This window comes from Arachis ipaensis, chromosome B3, assembly GCF_059453495.1.
Source record: "Arachis ipaensis isolate K30076 ecotype BB chromosome B3, ASM5945349v1, whole genome shotgun sequence".
NCBI classification, from domain to species: Eukaryota; Viridiplantae; Streptophyta; class Magnoliopsida; order Fabales; family Fabaceae; genus Arachis; species Arachis ipaensis.
The window spans coordinates 122,209,790-122,229,612 of NC_142438.1; the positions used below are offsets into that span (position 1 = coordinate 122,209,790).

General features: G+C 38.4%; 3 protein-coding genes and 1 pseudogene across 3 annotated transcripts; 3 read left to right on the plus strand and 1 right to left on the minus strand.

The window, feature by feature from the left end:
* Window positions 1-1,898: 1,898 nt before the first annotated feature.
* On the plus strand, window positions 1,899-3,564 carry LOC107633545 (uncharacterized). The gene is made up of 3 exons (XM_088507446.1): window positions 1,899-2,790; window positions 2,892-3,167; window positions 3,230-3,564. The coding sequence occupies exons 1-3, from the start codon at window positions 1,899-1,901 to the stop codon at window positions 3,562-3,564; spliced, it is 1,503 nt and encodes a 500-aa protein (XP_088363572.1).
* An 18-nt stretch (window positions 3,565-3,582) lies between these two features.
* Window positions 3,583-5,770, plus strand: LOC148572301 (uncharacterized). The gene is made up of 3 exons (XM_088507448.1): window positions 3,583-4,227; window positions 4,354-4,458; window positions 5,651-5,770. The coding sequence occupies exons 1-3, from the start codon at window positions 3,583-3,585 to the stop codon at window positions 5,768-5,770; spliced, it is 870 nt and encodes a 289-aa protein (XP_088363574.1).
* A 359-nt stretch (window positions 5,771-6,129) lies between these two features.
* Window positions 6,130-11,011, minus strand: RBOHA (respiratory burst oxidase homolog A). The gene is made up of 11 exons (XM_016334172.3): window positions 10,319-11,011; window positions 10,068-10,230; window positions 9,935-9,983; window positions 9,739-9,852; window positions 9,239-9,661; window positions 8,792-9,175; window positions 8,497-8,708; window positions 8,280-8,382; window positions 8,109-8,182; window positions 6,866-7,404; window positions 6,130-6,575 (listed from the first exon to the last, which is right to left on the minus strand). The coding sequence occupies exons 1-11, from the start codon at window positions 10,803-10,805 to the stop codon at window positions 6,466-6,468; spliced, it is 2,658 nt and encodes an 885-aa protein (XP_016189658.1). The 5' UTR covers window positions 10,806-11,011; the 3' UTR covers window positions 6,130-6,465.
* Window positions 11,012-17,536: 6,525 nt separating this feature from the next.
* Window positions 17,537-19,471, plus strand: LOC148572302 (uncharacterized; annotated as a pseudogene).
* Window positions 19,472-19,823: the final 352 nt, after the last annotated feature.

Sequence of the window (19,823 nt, forward strand, 5' to 3'; positions counted from 1 at the left end):
TACCACAAGTTCTACAAGATTTGCACAGTTTGAATGATGACAAAGGGAGATATTTCAAAAAGAATATAAGAAAATTTAACTCCATGTTTGCATTTACATCCATGGCCGGAAAAGTCAATCGGGTTATTAATAATGGCTCAGCACCACCATGTTTTTCAATAAGCGGTCAAAACTATCATTCAATTGGGAGTTTGCTTCCTACCATCGATGAAAGGCTGAGGTTTGCACAATTGTACATATACGACACCGAGAATGAAGTGAACAACAGAATAACTGCTGTAAGGTATTTCTTCTAATTTGTTATTCACAGGAATGGATACTCTAAATTTTTTTCAAAATTGAGGGGTATAGTGTGATATGTCACTATTAATTTTATAAGTAGAACCAAGAAAGAAAGTATTGACGCGTTAGCGATCACACTATACTCCCTCAATTGCTAAAAAAATTGAGAGGATCCATTCCTGTTATTCAGGACCATTTTCAATGTAATTATTAGTGGCACGATTAAAAATTATTTATATTTCCCCATGAAAATGTATAATTTACGGTGTAGTTCATTTGTGTGATTTCAGTTCTGAAACAAAATCCAACATAATTGAGGCGTGGATTGTGTATGAACTGAAAGAGATGTTAGATCTTCACAACCCTCTTGCAAAGAATTTCCGTTTTGCTAGAGATAGGTTCGTTGAGGGTTCTAATCCAGAAATCAGATTGAAGCTAATTAGAAAGCGTGAGAAGGACGGAAGAGTATATAACTTACCAACTGTGTCTGAGGTTGCCATTCTAATTGTAGGTGACACTGATGACTCCATTCTTGAAAGAGATATTATAATAGAATCAACGTCAAACAGATTGCAAAGAATAGATGCTTTACACCCGTTATACTTGGCTCTTCAATACCCCTTATTGTTTCCTTATGGAGAAGATGGTTTTAGATTGGGCATTGAGACATCTATTCGTTACGGGTTTGACCGTACTAAGAAAAGGAAGACCATTAGCATGAGAGAGTTTTTTGCCTACCGACTGCAAATGCGGTTCAATGAGTCACCTATCCTTTTCCAATCAAGGAGGTTATTTCAACAATTCTTGGTTGATGCATATACCATGATAGAGTCTGAACGACTTAGCTTCATTAGGAACAATCAACCAAAATTGAGGGTGGACAAATATAGTGCACTCCATGAGTCATTCATCAGGGGAGAAGCTAATGCTGTGTCAATTGGACAGAGGATAATCCTTCCAAGTAGTTTCACTGGTGGACCCAGGTACATGTTTAACCATTGTAAAGATGCCTTCGCAATATGCAGGTATGCTGGCTACCCAAGTTACTTTATCACCATAACATGCAATCCTGAATGGGATGAGATTAAACGTTTACTGAAAGACACCGGATTAAAAGCAGAGGACAGGCCAGACATAGTTTCACGAATTTTTAACATAAAGCTAAGTGAGTTAATTGCAGACTTCAAGCAAGGAAGGTTCTTCGGGAAAATAACTGGCTGTATGTATATCTTAATTTATGTATATTCATAAATTTATTAAACTCCCATAATTGTGTATTACCATGTCCAGATGTCTGCACAGTGGAATTCCAGAAACGAGGGTTACCACATGCTCATATATTGTTATTCATGCACCCACTGTATAAGCCTAAATCACCCGAGGATATAGACAAGCTCATATCAGTAGAAATCCCCGACAAGCGCAAGAGACCTAGACTCTACGCAGCTGTTGAGAAGTTCATGGTTCATGGTCAGTGTGGAAGATACAACAATACCAGCCCATGCATGTCCAATGGGCGGTGCTCAAAGTTTTTTCCAGAACAATTTAGATCACGAACTGTAATTGATGAAGCCGGGTTCCCCAAATACAGATAGCTAGACAACGGTAGAACAATCATGAAGAAGAACACAGTTCTCGATAATGCATACATAGTTCCGTACAACCCATCTCTATTGCTAAAGTATGCTTGCCACATTAACGTTGAGCATACATGTCAGACATCTGCCATAAAATATTTGTTTAAATACGTTCACAAGGGAAATGATAGAGTCACGGCTTCTTTCTTCCAGAGCAATGACGAAGGACAGCTCGAAAAGGTAATTGATGAGATCAGAAATTACTACGATTGTAGGTACATATCTGCATATGAAGCTGCATGGAGAATATTTGGGTATGAGATACAACTTAAGGAACCATCGGTTGTCAAACTCCCTTTTCACTTACCAAACAAACATCCCGTGGTTTTTAGAGACTATGAGAACATAGTTGATGTCATCGACAGGGCTGACGGCAAGCCAACAAAGATCCTAGCATGGATGCTTGCAAATAGACTATTTGCATCTGGTCGTGCGCTTACCTATAGTCAGTTTCCAACCAAATTCGTTTGGAAAGAAGATATCTCCATGTGGATGCCTAGGAAACAAGGCTTCTCAATTGGCAGATTAACTCATGTCCCACGTGGTAATGGTGAAGACTATTACCTCAGGCTTCTACTTAATATTCAAAAAGGTTGTTTGAGTTTTGTTGACTTGTGGACGGTTGAGGGCGTGGTGTATACTACGTTCAAGGAAGCATGCTATGCATTGGGGCTTCTACAAGATGATAAAGAATTTATTGATGCAATCTTAGAAGCAAGTTCTTGGGCATCTGCAGCTTACATACGCAACCTTTTTGTCGTCCTCTTATTGTCAAACAACATTGGTAGACCTGAAATCGTTTGGCAACAGTGTTATGGTGTGCTATCTGAGGACATCTTATATAATCATAGAAAAAAATTGCATTCTGCAGGTGAGCTTAACACTTATATCTTTGTTGTTTGGTTCCAAATTATCTTTTCGTTAACTTAAATTCACATATCTGACAACTCTATCTTTGTATATCGGTGATAGACTTGCAACTTTCCGAGGACCAAATCATGAATCTCACCCTTTCAAAGATAGAGAAAAAACTCCAGGCTAATGGTAGATCGCTTAAAGAATTCTGTCAAATGCCTTTTCCAAGTATTACCTCTGTAGAGGGGTTAGATGATCGTTTGATCATGGATGAACTGAACTTTGACCGTGGTGTTCTACACGATGAGTTTACTAAAAACTTCACAGAAATGAATGTAGATCAAAGGAAAGCATTCGAAGTGATTATGAAGGCCGTAGATGCGAATGATGGAGGTTTTTTTTTATTTATGGTTATGGAGGTACTGGAAAGACGTATCTTTATAAGACTTTATCAGCAGCAATACGAAGTAGAGGTGAAATTGTTCTAAACGTGGCATCTAGCGGTATTGCTTCTTTGTTGCTTCCAAATGGACAAACAGCACATTCAAGGTTTAAAATACCCCTTGACTTGAACGAAGACTCGGTTTGTTGCATTAAACAAGGCACTTCGTTGTGCAAGCTGGTTTGCAAGGCAAAGCTTATTATATGGGATGAGGCACCCATGCTAAATAAATTGTGCTATGAGGCTCTTGACAAATGCTTGAGGGACATTCTTAGGTTTGAACCTTACTATAACGCAGAACTGCCATTCGGAGGAAAGGTGGTTGTTTTAGGGGGGGACTTTAGGTAGATATTGCCTGTAATACCAATGGGTTCCAGACAAGATATTGTGCAGGCATCCATAAACTCATCCTATTTGTGGCAACACTGTACTGTGTTGAGGCTCACGATGAACATGCGTTTAATTGTTGGCGTAGATACTACCACATTGAAAGACGTTGATGAATTTGCCACGTGGTTGTTGGGGATAGGTGACGGCCTTGCTGGAGATTCAACTGATGGTGAGTCGATTGTGCTTATGCATGATGAAATTGTAATCGATGCATTCGAGAAACTGGTGGACTTCGTTTATCCCAACCTATTGTCTAACATCCAGATAACATCTTTTTTCAAGGACAGATCAATCTTGACCCCAACATTGGAAGTTGTAAATGAGGTTAACGCTTTCATTATGCAACATGTAAACGCTGATGAGAAAACTTATTTGAGCTCTGACACTTTATGTGTGGAAGAAGGAAACATGGAATATGAATTGGATAGGTTATCACAGGATGTCCTTAATGCCATCAATTGCTCTGGTTTACCGCCTCACGAATTGACTCTAAAAGTTGGTGTTCCCGTCATGCTACTGCGTAACATTGATCAGTCGAATGGGTTATGTAACGGAACAAGATTGCAAGTCAGAAGATTGGGTAACCACGTGATCGAATGCATTACACTAACAGGTGACAAGGTAGGTCAAGTGGTTCTAATACCCCGCATGAATATGATTCCCAATAACCAAGCTTTACCTTTCAGATTCTAGCGTAGACAGTTTTCTATTATTGTCTCTTTTGCTATGACGATTAACAAATCACAGGGACAGACACTAAGTATTGTTGGATTATATTTACCGAGACCAGTATTTACACATGGACAACTATATGTAGCATTATCAAGAGTCAAGTCGAAGGCTGGGTTGCAAGTACTTATTCAAAATAGTGGATACATGTTATCAAAATCAACAATAAATGTTGTATATAGAGAAATCTTTCAAAACATATAATTTTTTAAATGTGTTGTATAATATATGTGGTATTTTCAACAATTTAATTCTTCAAATACATACCCGTGCATCGCACGGGGAGCTGCACTAGTTAAAAAAAATTATAGATGCGGAGAATAAAGAATAGGATTAGAGATTGAACAGTAAAGCGTAATACTAAAAACCTGATGATAATGGGTAACGGTGATGCTGACATGGGTTAGACACTTGTACATGTGTTGAGACTTGAGACTCAATTGAGAAACAATTAAATAAGGAACGGGAGAAAAACGGAAGAAAAAGTGAATAAGCCGCCGAATGATATAGAAAATCGTATTCGAATATATAGGAATTAGGAAAAATTATTTACTATTGGAGTATTGGGCTTAAATGGGCTTGTAAGTGAAGTAAATTTTGGAATAAAAAAATTCAAATCTTAACCAATTAAAATAGTTATTATTTTTTTTAAATACATAGACTAAATTTATTATGTAAAATTAAAAAATATTAATAAATTTTAAATTATTTATTTATAAAATTAAAAAAAATATATTAATAATTAATAAATTATATAAATATGTTTTAAAAAGAGATTATTAACAAAAAAATTAATCAATTTTATAAAATTAATTATCAAAAATTAAAATGAGTATTATTTTTTGAAATGAGTTTTTTTTTTTTCTTAAAGCCTCGTGGTCTTTCAAAAATTTTTTTATCCAAGATGGGGGGTATTCACCCTTTTTAAAAAATGCAAAATTGAAAGAATTGTGAAAAATTGTGCAAAAAGAAATCGATGAATGAAGAAAACCATCGTTGGAGAGACTTGTTGTGGAGAGAATTTATGGAGAACTAAGGTTCGAATAGTAGACCTTCATCAGGTATCGAAAGGTGGTGCCCAGCTAGTTTCGACGGCACGTTATTCTTGGGGCATCCTGCTGGAGAGCAGGACGTGTGGCGGTGGTCCGCGGTGGGATATTTTGTGACTATCATTTTTGTTTTTGATCAAGGACTGAGATCATAGGTTGGCCCAGACCCAAGAAATCAAACCCTAAACCTGCTATCCGAACAGAAACTCCACACTTTGACTCGTTTTCCTGCCTCATCCTTTCATTGCTGCCGTTCTTCATGGTAGAGGAGAGAGGCCGTCGTTCTTTGTCCATTTGCCGCTGCTGACGCCGTTATTGTGGCCGCTAACTCCGTTATTGTCACACAGTCAGACTGGCGACGAACTCGGAAGAGGCAACGCCACTGATCCTTAGCAACCATAGTTGGAGTAGTCGCTGTCATCGTCAGGCTGTGAAACCCCTCATGTTGCCTATGACTTTAGTCCATCCAGTTCAAGGTCCAGAAGAAAACAAGTTTTGGGACTAAAAATTACCATATTGCCAACGCGGTAAAAGATCATAAGTTAAAGTGTTACAGCACTTGGTTTAGCACTAATCTTTATCACCGCTTCGATTGATTCATTTAACGCTAAGCTGCACTGCCACACGTCACTTTAGCATTGGCTAGTCAAACACTAGCCACCACATTTATAGCTATCAGAAAACTGGCCTATATACATATTATTACAAAAAAATTAAGTAGATAGATATGATATGATTCCCATACTTTCGAGATAATATATTCCCGTTGTAAGACGCTGCTTTATTTATTTCAATATGAATAAAATAAAAGAAAACATAAGATATATATCTAACAGACACTTGATCAGGACAGGCAAATTACTTTCCCCACCTGTTTCTGTAATTGGTGGCTTAACCCTTTTTTAATTAGGACACGTATATATATCTTCTTCCTTTTACAAAAGCCATAACAACCGTATATAGGCAAAAACATCAACAGTACTGTACATAGACACAGTGGAAGGTTGGGAACGGAGATAAAGGTGGAGACAAGCTCGTTCCCTCAGCTTTGATCCTGTGGTCATCAATGCCTTCCATCTTATCAGAAATTTTCTTTATGGAATTCAAATTTGGTGGAGGTGTTGTGAGAGAAATCCAAAGACAGCTGACGAAGCTGCTTAGTGAGAGCGGGTGACCCACAGTAAAAGACCCCTGCATTACATAAAGCACTCTATCTTTATCTCTTGATAAAAAAACTAGTGTTTTCTTCGTACACGTAAAACTCATATATACTAATTGATGTCGATCGAAAGCATCTCCAAAGTCCAGAGAGAGACCGCTTTATGCTAGTCTTGAATTTAACACTAATGTGTGGCCATCTTTTTGGCAAAATAAAGATAATAATACGACTGTAATTGATAAGCAATTATTGAAGCGTTTTTCACTATGAGTAGTTAAAGAAAGAAATAAGAGGAACGTGAGATGATGAAGTGGACACTCACCAACGCGGGCATGTGGATGGTTCAGCGCAATGCGCTTGTAGACACTGCGCCAATTAGGTTTGGCGAAGTGAGACATGACACGAGTGCCAGAGACAATGTCCACGCCACTCTTTGCATGGTTTATAGACTGTAGCATAGTGATAAGAGCAGATCGAGCGTCACCTTCTTCATAGACGCTAGTGCAGTAGCTGTGGAGCTCAATGGCTCCCCTGTGGTCCTCTTCAGCTGCTTCGTTCATCACCCCTTTAAACCAATCAAAGGAACCCTGTTCCCTGGTAACCCAATAGAAGTATGCTCTCCTTGTTTTGAACTCCTCTAACCTTGCCTTCTTTTGTTGGTTTGTGGCTGATCTAGAACCACCTAATCCACCTTCTCCGTACTCCTCGTCCATCACCTTGAAATTGTTAACTATGTCCTTCAGTATACTTATCATTGGGGTAGCCCCAATTCCCAGCCCCACTAACAGAACCACCTCATACTCCCTGTAGTCTTGCGCTGGCGCTCCATACGGACCATCAACTTGGACTTTTGGGAAAGTACTGCAAATGACATCATAATCAAAATAGAAGATCCATTTTTAGTCAAGTCAGACGCACTGCTACTTTATCACCACACTAATTAATTAAGCTTAAGTAGTTTTCAGTTGGTATCCATATCCACCTAATCTTTTCTTTTTCTTTCCTAAGTCCAGACAACAACCACTCTTTAACTATTTTTATCTGATTATTAATCACAAACATGTGAGAAGATGCGTGGGAATCTCGATTGTTCCAATTATTGTATTCCTAAGTCCAAAAACAAGGCAAGGACAAACAAGTCCCCGCTTTAATTTTTGCCAATTAATTTTAAATCAGTCAACTTTGTTGAGAAATACTTGGATATATGATTTTTAAATGTTATCAATAAAAACTGATTATAAATATTTTTAGAACATATATTAAATATACAGTATAAAATAAGAACTTATACTACAATTATTGGATCTGGTCATCTGGATCACTTAGCTAATGGAATAAATATGTTATGCAGGATCTAAAGCAGCCTGTATATCATTACTTTTTTTAAAAGGAAATAAACTATTGAAGTCTCTAGTTTTAATTCATTAATAACTTTGAGAATTTACATTATTTTTTAATAAAATTTCCGGTATTATTATTATTATTATTGGAAGCCCTTATCACATGGAAAACATTTAAAAATATTATTTGAACATTTTTTTGTGATAATTTTTAAGTGTTTATACATTTTATCCATTGAAATATTGATGCAGTCAGCTCTTAGAAGTCCACTCTGGCCATTGAGGGGTGGCTGGCACGCCTGATAGAATTTAGCAAAGCAATAGACTTAGTTACTTACCATACGAGAAACCAATATTTTGATAGGAACATAAATAAACAAATAAAGATTAATTCACCTTCACGAATTTAGCTTTCAGATTTCCAGTCCAATCACCAATTATTTTAATATGAACGCTTAGGTAATTATCATCCGGGGCGGAGGTTATGGAAAATGGATGCCTGTGAAACCACAAAGGCAATTAATGTTTATTTGTGTTTAAAAGGTGGAACAGAATAAAAAGATATACAAAGCTTAAGATTCAGTCAATAGAATCTATTTGAATTAATGCATACCATTCAAATGGAGAGACAGCAGCGCAATTGACGAACATGTATTGTCCACTCTTGTAGCTAAACCCTGGAGGCTTTGACATATGCAGTGATAACACATTGCCGGGATAAACAGCCACCTTCAATATTTTCACAGATTCTGTGCTCGATCTTAGTGCTCTAATCAGTCTTTCCAATGCATAAATGATGATAGGAACAGCCAAATACATCCAAGTCTACACAACACAATGATGCCTATTACTTGTCGCTCATCTCTTACTAAATAGACATGAAGGGGTTAACTGAAGAAGGGGCTTACCGTTTTCTTGTACCATTTGTGGGTCAAGTAAAGTTTGATTCCATGCACAACCAATAGGACATAGACGATTACGAAGAGGTGATGGGAGTACCAGAAGGCATTGAAACCTGTGAGTTTCTGTAGATGTTTGGGTAGTTTGGCCCGGCCTCTTCTGAATCTGGGGTTGGCCAATGTAAAGGCTATTGCCATTAGCAGAACCATTACAATCCCTGTTACTCCTTCCCATGATGTAACATAGTACAAATAGTTTGATGGTTTGTCTCCAAAAAAAGGTTTCATGAGCTCGTACTTTTCAGGGCTTGCATGAAGAAGGCGAGGAAAATCACAAGTAAGATGATATACAGCATGTACCGCAACACCAATTGCTATTGCCACAGCTATCACCTGCACAGACCACAAAGTTTATGATATAACCCAACTAAACAATAAGTTATGCTTCGCATTTACCTTGTGGAAGTTGAGATTGTCATCAAAAGGAACCGCAACGCCTAGCTTGGTTCTGTTCCTGAGCCAGGTGATGGTGTTTCGGCAAACAGGTAACAGAATAAGAGCCATGTTCAATTTAAGTGTCTCAGCTGCACCTTTTGCCATGCATACACAGTGGCCCATCACCTCATACGCTGCTCTATTCCGATACTGCACAAATTTATAAGCAAAGAGACCTAACATGACGCAAATCCATAGCACCAAAACCCATACTCTCTGCCAATTGTCCTGCAAGAAGTACTTGGTATCTCTGTACCATCTTCTAATAGGATTGTTCATAAAAGTAGGTGTAAGCTTTTGGCTTAGCATTTGGCTCAGGTACTTGCTGTCTCCTCTTGTAGTTTGATCTGGTCCGTGTAATAACAGTGTCTCCAAGTTGTCTATCTGTTTTTCGCAGCGAAAATTGTCATAGGCCTAGATGAGAATCAAATGATATCGAATGGAGTTGTTTTCAGATTTACCATTATATATCCAGCGTCATCCGGGTCTAGTTCTTCCATTATCAAAGCTGCATATTCTTCTGCTTGCTTTTGTATGTTTGTGAGGTTGTTTGCTGTGGCGCTTAGACATATGATCTGAGACCATAATTATTAGCATTCGGTCAAGTAGTCTATGTGAACCTCAAACCCTGGATCAGTTAGTGAAGTAAGGCCATACCTCTTTAATTTCTTCCTCAGTGATCCTGCCATCTGCATCTTTATCAACCCTGCATTCCAAAAATTAAGGTTCTTGATGTTCCAATGTTCATATTGACCAATGACCAAGACTGGAAGATAAATAAATAAGTTACATGTCAAAGAATGTTCTGAGCCTATTATCAAAGCTCTGATCTGAAATACGGTCCCAGAAATCCCTCAACTGGAGCTTGTTAATGGAATCACCCTGAATACCCCTCTGGCGGGCAAGAGTATCGAAAAGCTTCTCTGCATACGCCTTAGACTGCTCGTTCATTCCTGTAGCCAGATTCAAGAATGTGCTTAGCAATTACTTTTCTCTTTGACTGTGTATGATTTGAAAAGCAAGATAACAGAAGAGCAATACCTATGCATTTTCCAAAGAGAGAACGGGGAAGATTTCCATCAGTGGCAGCAGTAAGCTTGTCAAACCTGTTCTGAACCTCATCCCAACCTGCACCACCATCAGTTTTGCTGATAAACTTGAGCCCAGAAAGAGCATGAGCCACAGTGGACTTGGTCCTGTCGAATTTCTTTGAAGGCGATGGCTTTGAAAATGAAGCCAAACGCTTCAGCTGCTTCATACGGTTGGTTGCATTTTGCACAACAGATGCACCAAACGAGGCTTTCTTCTCCAGCTTCCTACCAATCAAACCTGATTTCTCATCTTCTACCAATTCATCAACAGTTTTAACGCTGCGTAAGGCAACTGAGCCACCTTGAATATCCATTGTCACCTCAACCAGGTTTCTTTCATCCTGGGATTTTTGTCCCCTTTGAGTTTCAGCACCAATGAGTTCTATATCAGATTCACGGTGGTGAAGATCTGCTGAATCTGCACCCTCCTTGGCCATTTTGTTTGAAGCTTATCTCTCCTCTTTGGTATTGGTAATGTCAAGAACTGAAACAACACTTTGAGGTCTCTCTTTTCAAACTCATTTTTTTTTTTGGCCCTCTCTCCTATTATTAGAGGCTTGGTGCTTGCTCTCTATTATACGTATATATGTTGCATTATTTTGCTGTTGTAGGGAAGATAGTGTAGCATATTTGTAGTAGAGACAAGACACCCCATATTGGAACTAAGAAAGTTAAAGGTGAAAATGACAGTTTTTTCATGAATGATGAATGTGCTGTTCATTTCTTTAATAGATAGCGGTGAAATTTGAAAACAGGTGATGTCAATGTAGATTGCTCAATTATAAATCTTCCCTCACTTTTATATACTTTTGCGTTTAGATTTCTTTTTTATTATGACTTTATAAATATCTGATTTGAAACTTTTGTATCATGAAGATAGGTTAAGAAATAAGATTGTACTTGTATATTTTTTAATTATTTTAATCACCAATAACAAGATTTTATTCTTTTTTTTTTATTTATTATTCTTAAATTCTTACAAATTTATATTCAAGTTCAACTATATATAGTAGTAGGATGTATCTATAGAGAAAAAAAAATTGTAAGTGCTAAACCAATTAAAGTTGGAGTAATAAATAATTTTTTAATCAATAAATAATTAATAGTCTTATTTTTGTTTTTTAACAAAAAAAATATATACAATGGAAGTAGACGGGACATTTCTATATACAAGTATGCTACACATACAAATTTTTTGTCTTACAAGTTTTACAGGTTGGCACAAACCCAACAAAACACACGCGCATTACACTCCCACATTTAAGAGTAAATACACGCACGTTACTCAACCGCTTCCTGTTTCCAAAGTGCGCTACTTGGTGCGGTATTTTACAACCACACTTACTAACCGGCAAGTGCATCGGGTCGTACCAAGTAATACCTTACGTGAGTAAGGGTCGATCCCACGAGAATTGATGGATTAAGCAACAATAGCGTTTGATAGGATTAGTTAGACAGAGAGAAAATAGTGTTGAGATGCAATATAAAAGACATTAAACAATATCAAAAATATTGAAGAAAGGCAAGTAATTAAGATGGGAATAATATATGGAGAAGGCAGTTAAGGCTTTAGAGTTATCTATTTTCTGGATTGACTTTTCTTATTAACTATTTTAATTATGCAAGATTTAATTCATGGCAAACTATTTATGACTAGACCCTAATTCCTTAGACCTTCCTAGTCTCCTCTAAAATTTATCAACTGCCAATTCCTTGGTCAATTAATTCCAATTAGAGGGTGATGATCGAATCCTAGTTTATATGCCACAAGAATCCTAATTATTCAAATATAAAGGGATTATATGTCACGTATCCCGTTAAATACAAACAATTAGAAATTCAGGATAATATGTTTTCAAGCTATTGTTTAAGTAAAGAGCTTTTCCAAGTTTTACAAGAACTCAAATAGAACATGGGTCATACTTCCGTTCCACCCAAATTCATAAAATAAAGAACGAAAACAATTATTGAAATATAAATCAAAACATGAATTAAAATAGAAAAATAATATTATCAATCCATACAATAGACAGAGCTCCTAACCTTAACAGTGGAGGTTTAGTTGCTCATGGAAAAGAAAAAATAAGGATTCAGGTAAGAATGTACCGCCTCCCAATCTGATGGCATCAGATTCCTTTTTATAACTAATCCTAATAAAATTAAAATCTAATATTTAAAATTAAACTTAAAATAATATCTTTTTTCTAATTTAAGATTTGAATTTAAATTTGAATTAATTAACAGATCTTCAGTTGATGGGTGGGGACCACTTGTTCTGTCCATTCTGCAGCTTCTAATCTGTGTTTTCTGGGCTGAAAATTGAGTCAAAACATCCCAGAAATCGCCCCCAGCGTTTTTCTGCATTTTCTGCATGTGGCGCATGTGACGCGTCCGCGTTGTCCACGCGTTCGCGTCATTTGTGCAGATTCCAATCCACGCGATCGCGTCAGGCACGCGATCGCGTCATTGCGATTTCCTCCATTCCGCGCGGTCGTGTGAGCCATGCGTCCGCATCGGTATTCGCTGGTCATCTCCTTGGCTTCTTCTCTTTCTCTGCAGAAACTCCATCAAATTCCGCCAAATGCTACCTAAAATAAACAGTATTGTACAAAACTCAAAATAGCATCCATAGTGGCTAAAATATAATTAATTCTTAATTAAATTCAACAATTTAGATGCAAATTCACTAGGAAAATATAGACAAGATGCTCACGCATCACAACACCAAACTTAAACTGTTACTTGTCCTCAAGCAACCCAAACTAATATAAGATTAGGATGTGAATTTGCATGAGAATGAGAGTTCGCTTAAGCCCATGTCTTCTCTTATAGTGGGGTTTACAACTGCAATCCTGAACAGTTTTGGCATCTCACTTTATCCTTTGAAGTTCAGAATGATTGGCATCCATAGGAACTCAGAATTCAGATAGTGTTATTGACTCTCCTAGTTCAGTATGTTGATTCTTGAACATAGCTACTTTATGAGTCTTTGGCTGTGACCCTAAGCATTTTGTTTTCCAGTATTACCACCGGATACATAAATGCCACAGACACATAACTGGGTGAACCTTTTCAGATTGTGACTCAGCTTTGCTAGAGTCCCCAGTTAAAGGTGCCCAGAGTTCTTAAGCACACTCTTTTTGCTTTGGATCACGACTTTAACCGTTCAGTCTCAAGCTTTTCACTTGACACCTTCACGCCACAAGCACATGGTTAGGGACAGCTTGATTTAGCCGCTTAGGCCAGGATTTTATTCCTTAGGGCCCTCCTATCCATTAATGCTCAAAGCCTTGGATCTTTTTTACCCTTTGCCTTTTAGTTTAAAGGGTTATTGGCTTTTTCTGCTTGCTGTTTTTTTTTATATTTTTTTTCGCAAGCCTTGTGTTTTCACTGCTTTTTCTTGCTTCGAGAATCAATTTTATGATTTTTCAGATTATCAATAACATTTTTCTTTTTCATCATTCTTTCAAGAGCCAACAATTTTAACATTCATAAACTTCACTATCAAAAACTATGCATTGTTCATGCATGCATTCAAAATCACAGAAAATACCACCATATTTAAGTAAATCAGACTATTTTTAAAATTAACTCAATTTCTCATGCAATACATCACTTCTTTTTCTTTTATTTTTAGATTCAAGTTCAGTGAGTGGTACATGAAACATCTTTTCAGCATTAAAGCAATTAAATGAAAACTAAACTAGTCCTAGGATTCTAACTAATAAAGGATCATGCAACAAACAAAGAAAAATAACAGGAAACCGGAACATAATATAGAAAAGAGGGAAGGAATAAAAATGAAAGGAACTCAACCACCTTAATTATCCTAGCGGTCGTTTTATTCTTCAGGTTGTGTTCCTCCGTGAAGATGATTTGCCTCCCTTTTGTACTAGAAAACCTATAAGCGCAGCGTCAACACCAAACTTAAAGGTTTGCTTGTCCTCAAGCAAAGAAGAACTGAAAATAGAAGAGACAAATATTTAAATGAAAGAAAAAAAATAAAAGGATAAGAGAATAAAAGAGAATTAGGATTGGGAGAGAGAGAAAACTGGGCGGCGCAAGCGACGCGGCCGCGTGGGGCACGCGGTCGCGCGCTTTGCTCTTATACTGATTGACGCGATCGCGTCGGTCACGCGGTCGCGTGACCCAGTTTGTGCTTCTGGCGCGAGTGCAGCCTCGCGCCAGCACAACTCTCTGTTCAAATTGATATGATTGCCAAAATTGGGGTGACGCGATCGCATGGGGCATGCGATCGCGCGAGTCGGCAGTTAATGGGGTACGACGCGGCCGCATGGGGCATGCGGTCGCGTAAAGGGAATTGTGCGTCCAGCGCCAGTCCAGCACCACTCTAGCACAAATTTCAGCTGTGCACCCGTTTTACGTCGAAAATCAGGGCACGCGGCCGCGTGGGTCACGCGGTCACGTGGTAGGCCATTACGCCCATACGACGCGGACGCATCGGCGACGCAGTCGCATGGGACGAATTGTGCCATTGGCACGCCTCCAGCCACGCTCCAGCGTGACTCTCTGTTCATTTTTATTTTTCTCTTCTCCCCTTGCGACGCGGACGCGTCGCTAATGCGGTCGCGTCGCGTAGTTTTTTTTTTATTTTTTATTTTTTATTTTTTTTAGCTTGAGGTGGTCGGTTCCTGGAAGAACATAGCTGCATGATCAGAGAATTAGTAAGAACTCAATAAAAACAAAATAACTAAGAAAAACTACTACGAAAAATGGCGAAGGATACGAAATTATCGGGTTGCCTCCCGACAAGCGCTTCTTTAACGTCACTAGCTTGACGGTCAGTTTTGCTAGTTCAGTAGATGAGTGGACCTCTGGCGGTCAATCTCGCCTCCAAGATAGTGCTTCAACCTTTGGCCATTCACTGTAAATTTTCTGTCAGAATTTTCTTCCTGTATTTCCACATGACCATATGGTGAGGCTCTGGTAACCACAAACGGTCCTGACCACCGGGATTTCAGCTTCCCCGGAAAGAATTTGAGCCTTGAATTATACAGAAGCACTCTTTGTCCTGGCTCAAAGACTCTTATGGCAATCTTCTTATCATGCAGTAGCTTGGTTCTCTCCTTATAGAGCTTGGCATTCTCATAGGCTGAATATCTGAATTCATCAAGCTCATTCAACTGAAGCATCCGCTTAATTCCTGCAGCTTCTGAATCAAGATTCAGGTACCTGATTGCCCAATAGGCCTTGTGCTCCAGCTCCACTGGCAAGTGACAGGCTTTGCCATAGACCAACTGATATGGGGACATGCCAATTGAAGTCTTGTATGCTGTTCGGTATGCCCAGAGAGCATCATCAAGCTTCCTAGACCAGTCCTTTCTTGAAACACTGACGGTCTTCTCTAGAATCCTCTTAAGCTCCCTGTTGGAAACTTCAACCTGTCCACTTGTCTGAGGGTGATAGGTGATAAACCCCATTTGTAGGGTTTATCTTGTGCTTGATTTAGGGGATTTTATACCCTTTCACCCACATTTATCCATTGAAATAGCATGATTTTATAACTTCTCCTTTAATTGTGCTTAAGAGTGAAAACATGCTTTTTAGGACTTAAAATAGCTAAATCTAATTCTCCTTGATTCCATTAGATGCCTTGATGTGTTTGCTAAGTGATTTAGATTTAGGAGGTGAGGATTGGACCAAGGGAATGTAGGAAAAGCATGTAGAAATGGAGAACTCATGGAGAAATAAAGGAAACGCAAAAGCTGTCAACCTGACCTCTACGCACTTAATCGGCCATAACTTGAGCTACAGAGATCCAAATGATGCGGTTCCAGTTGGGTTGGAAAGCTAACATCCGGGGCTTCGAAACGATATAAGATTTGCTATGGTTGAACCGCGCATGGTGATGCGTACGCGCATAGTACGCGCACGCGGCGTTGCTGCCACCTGGTTCACTTAAAGCAAAACGTGGCCAGCGAATTCTAAAACCTTGTGGGCCCAATCCAACTCATTTCTGATGCTATTTAAGCCAAGGATTGAAGGGGGAATGAAGAGACTTTTCATACTTTAGAAGTTAGTTACTATTAGTTTAGTTTTAGCTTAGTTTAGTAATGAGAGTTAGTTTCTAGAGAGAGAAGCTCTCACTTCTCTCTAGAATTAGGATTAGGTTTAGTTCAATAATCTTAGATCTAGATTTTAATTCATGCTTTCATCTCCTTCTATCTCTCAATTCTTTGTTGCTACATTCAATCTTCTTCTATTCTTTTGTTGTAATTTTCTTTATGTTGTTTTTATATTTTGTTGTAGATCTAGTATTGTTCCTTCTACATTCTTCCAATTCAATAAGAGGTAATTCATAATAATTGTTCTTCTTTGCTTTTCTATTGTTGATCTCTTACCTTTGTAGTTGTAGATTCCTTTAATTCTTGCAATTAATAATGTTTACTTCTATTGCACTCTATGTGTTTATTGAAATGCCTCTTCTAGATATAGTGTAGATTTTGTTCCTCTTGGCCTAGGTAGAGTAATTAGTGACACTTGAGTTATCTAATTCCTTTGTTGATTGATAATTGGAGAGATTGCTAATTGGTTTGGAGTGCACTAAAGCTAGTCTTTCCTTGAGAGTTGGCTAGGACTTGTGGCTCAAGTCAATTCATCCACTTGACTTTTCTTTAATTAGTAAGGGTTAACTAAGTGGTAGCAATGAACAATTCTCATCACAATTGAGAAGGATAACTAGGATAGGACTTCTAATTTTCATATCTTGCCAAGAGCCTTTTATAGTTGTTAGTTTATTTTCATTGCCTATTACTTTTCATGCTTCTTATCCAAAACCCCAAAATAACTCATAACCAATAACAAGACACTTTATTGTAATTCCTAGGGAGAACGACCCGAGGTTTGAATACTTCGGTTATTAATTTTAGGGGTTTGTTTTAGTGACAAACAACTTTTTGTATGAAAGGATTAGTGATTGGTTTAGAAACTATACTTGCAACGAGAATTCATTGATGAAATTCTATACCATCAAAAATCATCTCATCAAAATGGCGCCGTTGCCGGGGAGTTGCAATGGTGTTATGTTATTGGTTATTGTATATATGTGAATACTGTGAATATGTTTGCTTTTGTTAGCTCTTGCTAGCTTTAGGATTTAATTTTCTTGCTTCTTATTTGATTTTGTTTTCATTTTCTTCTTGCTATCATGAATTCTCACCTTGGCTATGAGTCTGGTTATCAACATGTTGTAGGAAATGAGGACTATAATGAAGATGTGTATCAAGAATGGGATGACCAAAGGTGGGAGGAGCCATATGCTTATGATCAATCCTCATGGCAACAACCCCCACCAATGCACTATGAAGAATAGCCATTCTATGATGCATATCAATCCAATGGTTATGGTGAATCACCTTGTGACTTTCAAGAACTACCACCATATGCCTATGATCCATACCCTCAACATAACTTCCAACCATACTCACAAGCCCCTTCTTACCAACCACCTTCATATGATCCTAATCCATATCCATCCTACCAACAACCATATGAGCAATATGAACCACATATAGAGCCATCACCATTCCAACATCAATATTTTCAAGAGCCACCTCCTCCACATTATTACCAAGATGAACCACCTCCAATATATGAAAATTTTCAACCACAAGAGGAATTCTACTTTCCACCACAACCTCCCATGGAAGAATACTCATATCCATTGATCCAAGAGCCACATGATCCTAATCATATTATCCAAGAGGAACAAGAGTCAAGAGATCGTCTCAAGGAAGCATTGGATCAATTTCAAGCAACCATGGAGTGTGTTGTGCAACAAGTGGAAAGAGTGGAAAACATAGAACCACCACAACTCTAGCAAGAAGAATCAACCTACCAAGAAGAACCACCTTCCTACTATGAACCCTTTCCCCAATTTAATGAACCCTTCCACCCACCCCAATCTCTAATGGATGAAACCTTTGGTGTTCTTGTTCAAGGGCAAGAAGAGATGAAAAGGGATGTGCAAAATTTCATGGCCACCTTGGATGCGGTAACAAATCAATTAGCCTCCCAATGCTTGAACACTCAAGGAACTCTCATGGCTACATGTGGAGAATCAAATGAAGAACATAGCATGAAGGAGAGATTGGAAACTCCGGTGGGAAATGAGGGAAGTTGCTTTGTATTGGAACAATTGGAGGAAGCTTTAATTGTTGAAGACAAGGAAGAAGTGGTAGAAGACTTAGGAGATGCGGAGCTTCCATGGGAACATAGAGTTGAAGAAAATCCCTCTAAGATGATTGAAATTGATGCTAGGAAGGAAAGTGCACACCTTCCAAGGCATATTCCATATGAAGACTTGGATGGGATAGAGCAAGAATTGAGTTCCCATGGCAATGAAGAGCAAGCATCAAGTCCTAGTGGTGGAGAATCCTTTGAACTTGAAGAACCCTCTCCCGGTGCGTTTGAAAATGTTGCGGAGGTAAACTTCTTTCACCCTCCCAATTATAGTTTGATTAAGGGAAAAGGCTTAGATAGTATTAATGATCAAAGGATTGAATTAGAGAGATCTTGTGAAGAGGTGGAAGTCCTTAGAAATAGAAGGATGGGAGTGGAATACGCTCTGTCAAGATCGTTGGAAGCATCTTTGCCTAGGTTGTCATCTACCCCTTCACTTGAGTGGGTAAAATTCATTTCTATTAGCTTTATTGTCCCACTTGAGTATGGCTTGCTTGAAACGGATGGTCAACTTAGGATACTTTGTGGGATGAAGCGTAAGCGAAAGATGTTTCGTGGTTGGCATTGCAAATCAAGGCTCATTTTGGTTGATACTTCAAGAGTTGAATACAAAGGTGGGAATAGTGCTCAAATAGATGGGTCTAGGAGGATTGTTGGGCATTTTATAGAGAATTCATCTTGTTCACCACCCGGATGGATTAATAATGATGATCAACTTCAAGACGGGTGTGAAAACAAAGTGTGGGATCCCGGATTACAAGAAGAGGATCAACTTTGGGAGCCCCAAGCTTGTGAAGAACTCCATCAAGACTTGGCTCAATCCATGAAGAATCTTGGGGCACAATGGAGAACCAAGCATTGGTGGGAGTTCCAAGATGAATACAAGCACAAGCCACCTTGATAAGAGCTCCCCATAAGTCCAACTTAAGGACAATAAACAAAAGTGCTAGGTGGGAGACACCCCACCATGGTAAAATCCTTTCATTTTCTCTTTTGTATATATTGGTAGAATTAGTTTAATTTCATGTTTTGTTTAGTTAGTTGAGTATGTTTGGTAGTTTAAGTATGTTAAATAAGGTTTTATGGTGTTTTGGTAGCTGTTTGGAGGTTTGGAATGCTTGGATTGGTGCAAAAACATAGAAAATTTTTTTTGAAAAACAGAGCACCATCCACGCGTACGCGTACATGGCGCGTACGCGCACTTCCAGCATTTTCGACCATCCACGCGCGCGCGCCATGCGTGCGTACGCGTG

Excerpts from the sequence above, each read along its gene's own strand:
- LOC107633545 (XM_088507446.1), top strand. The coding sequence starts at position 1,899 with ATGAAGAAGAACACAGTTCTCGATAATGCATACATAGTTCCGTACAAC. Across the intron at positions 2,791-2,891 it reads AAAAAAATTGCATTCTGCAG|ACTTGCAACTTTCCGAGGAC; the intron begins GTGAGCTTAACA and ends TATCGGTGATAG. Across the intron at positions 3,168-3,229 it reads CGTAGATGCGAATGATGGAG|CAGCAATACGAAGTAGAGGT; the intron begins GTTTTTTTTTAT and ends AGACTTTATCAG.
- LOC148572301 (XM_088507448.1), top strand. The coding sequence starts at position 3,583 with ATGGGTTCCAGACAAGATATTGTGCAGGCATCCATAAACTCATCCTAT. Across the intron at positions 4,228-4,353 it reads TTACACTAACAGGTGACAAG|GGACAGACACTAAGTATTGT; the intron begins GTAGGTCAAGTG and ends AACAAATCACAG. Across the intron at positions 4,459-5,650 it reads AGTCGAAGGCTGGGTTGCAA|AGGAGAGAGGCCGTCGTTCT; the intron begins GTACTTATTCAA and ends TCTTCATGGTAG.
- RBOHA (XM_016334172.3), bottom strand. The coding sequence starts at position 10,805 with ATGGCCAAGGAGGGTGCAGATTCAGCAGATCTTCACCACCGTGAATCT. Across the intron at positions 9,853-9,934 it reads CTGAGGAAGAAATTAAAGAG|ATCATATGTCTAAGCGCCAC; the intron begins GTATGGCCTTAC and ends TTATGGTCTCAG. Across the intron at positions 7,405-8,108 it reads AATATTTCAATGGATAAAAT|TACTTTCCCAAAAGTCCAAG; the intron begins GTATAAACACTT and ends TGTCATTTGCAG.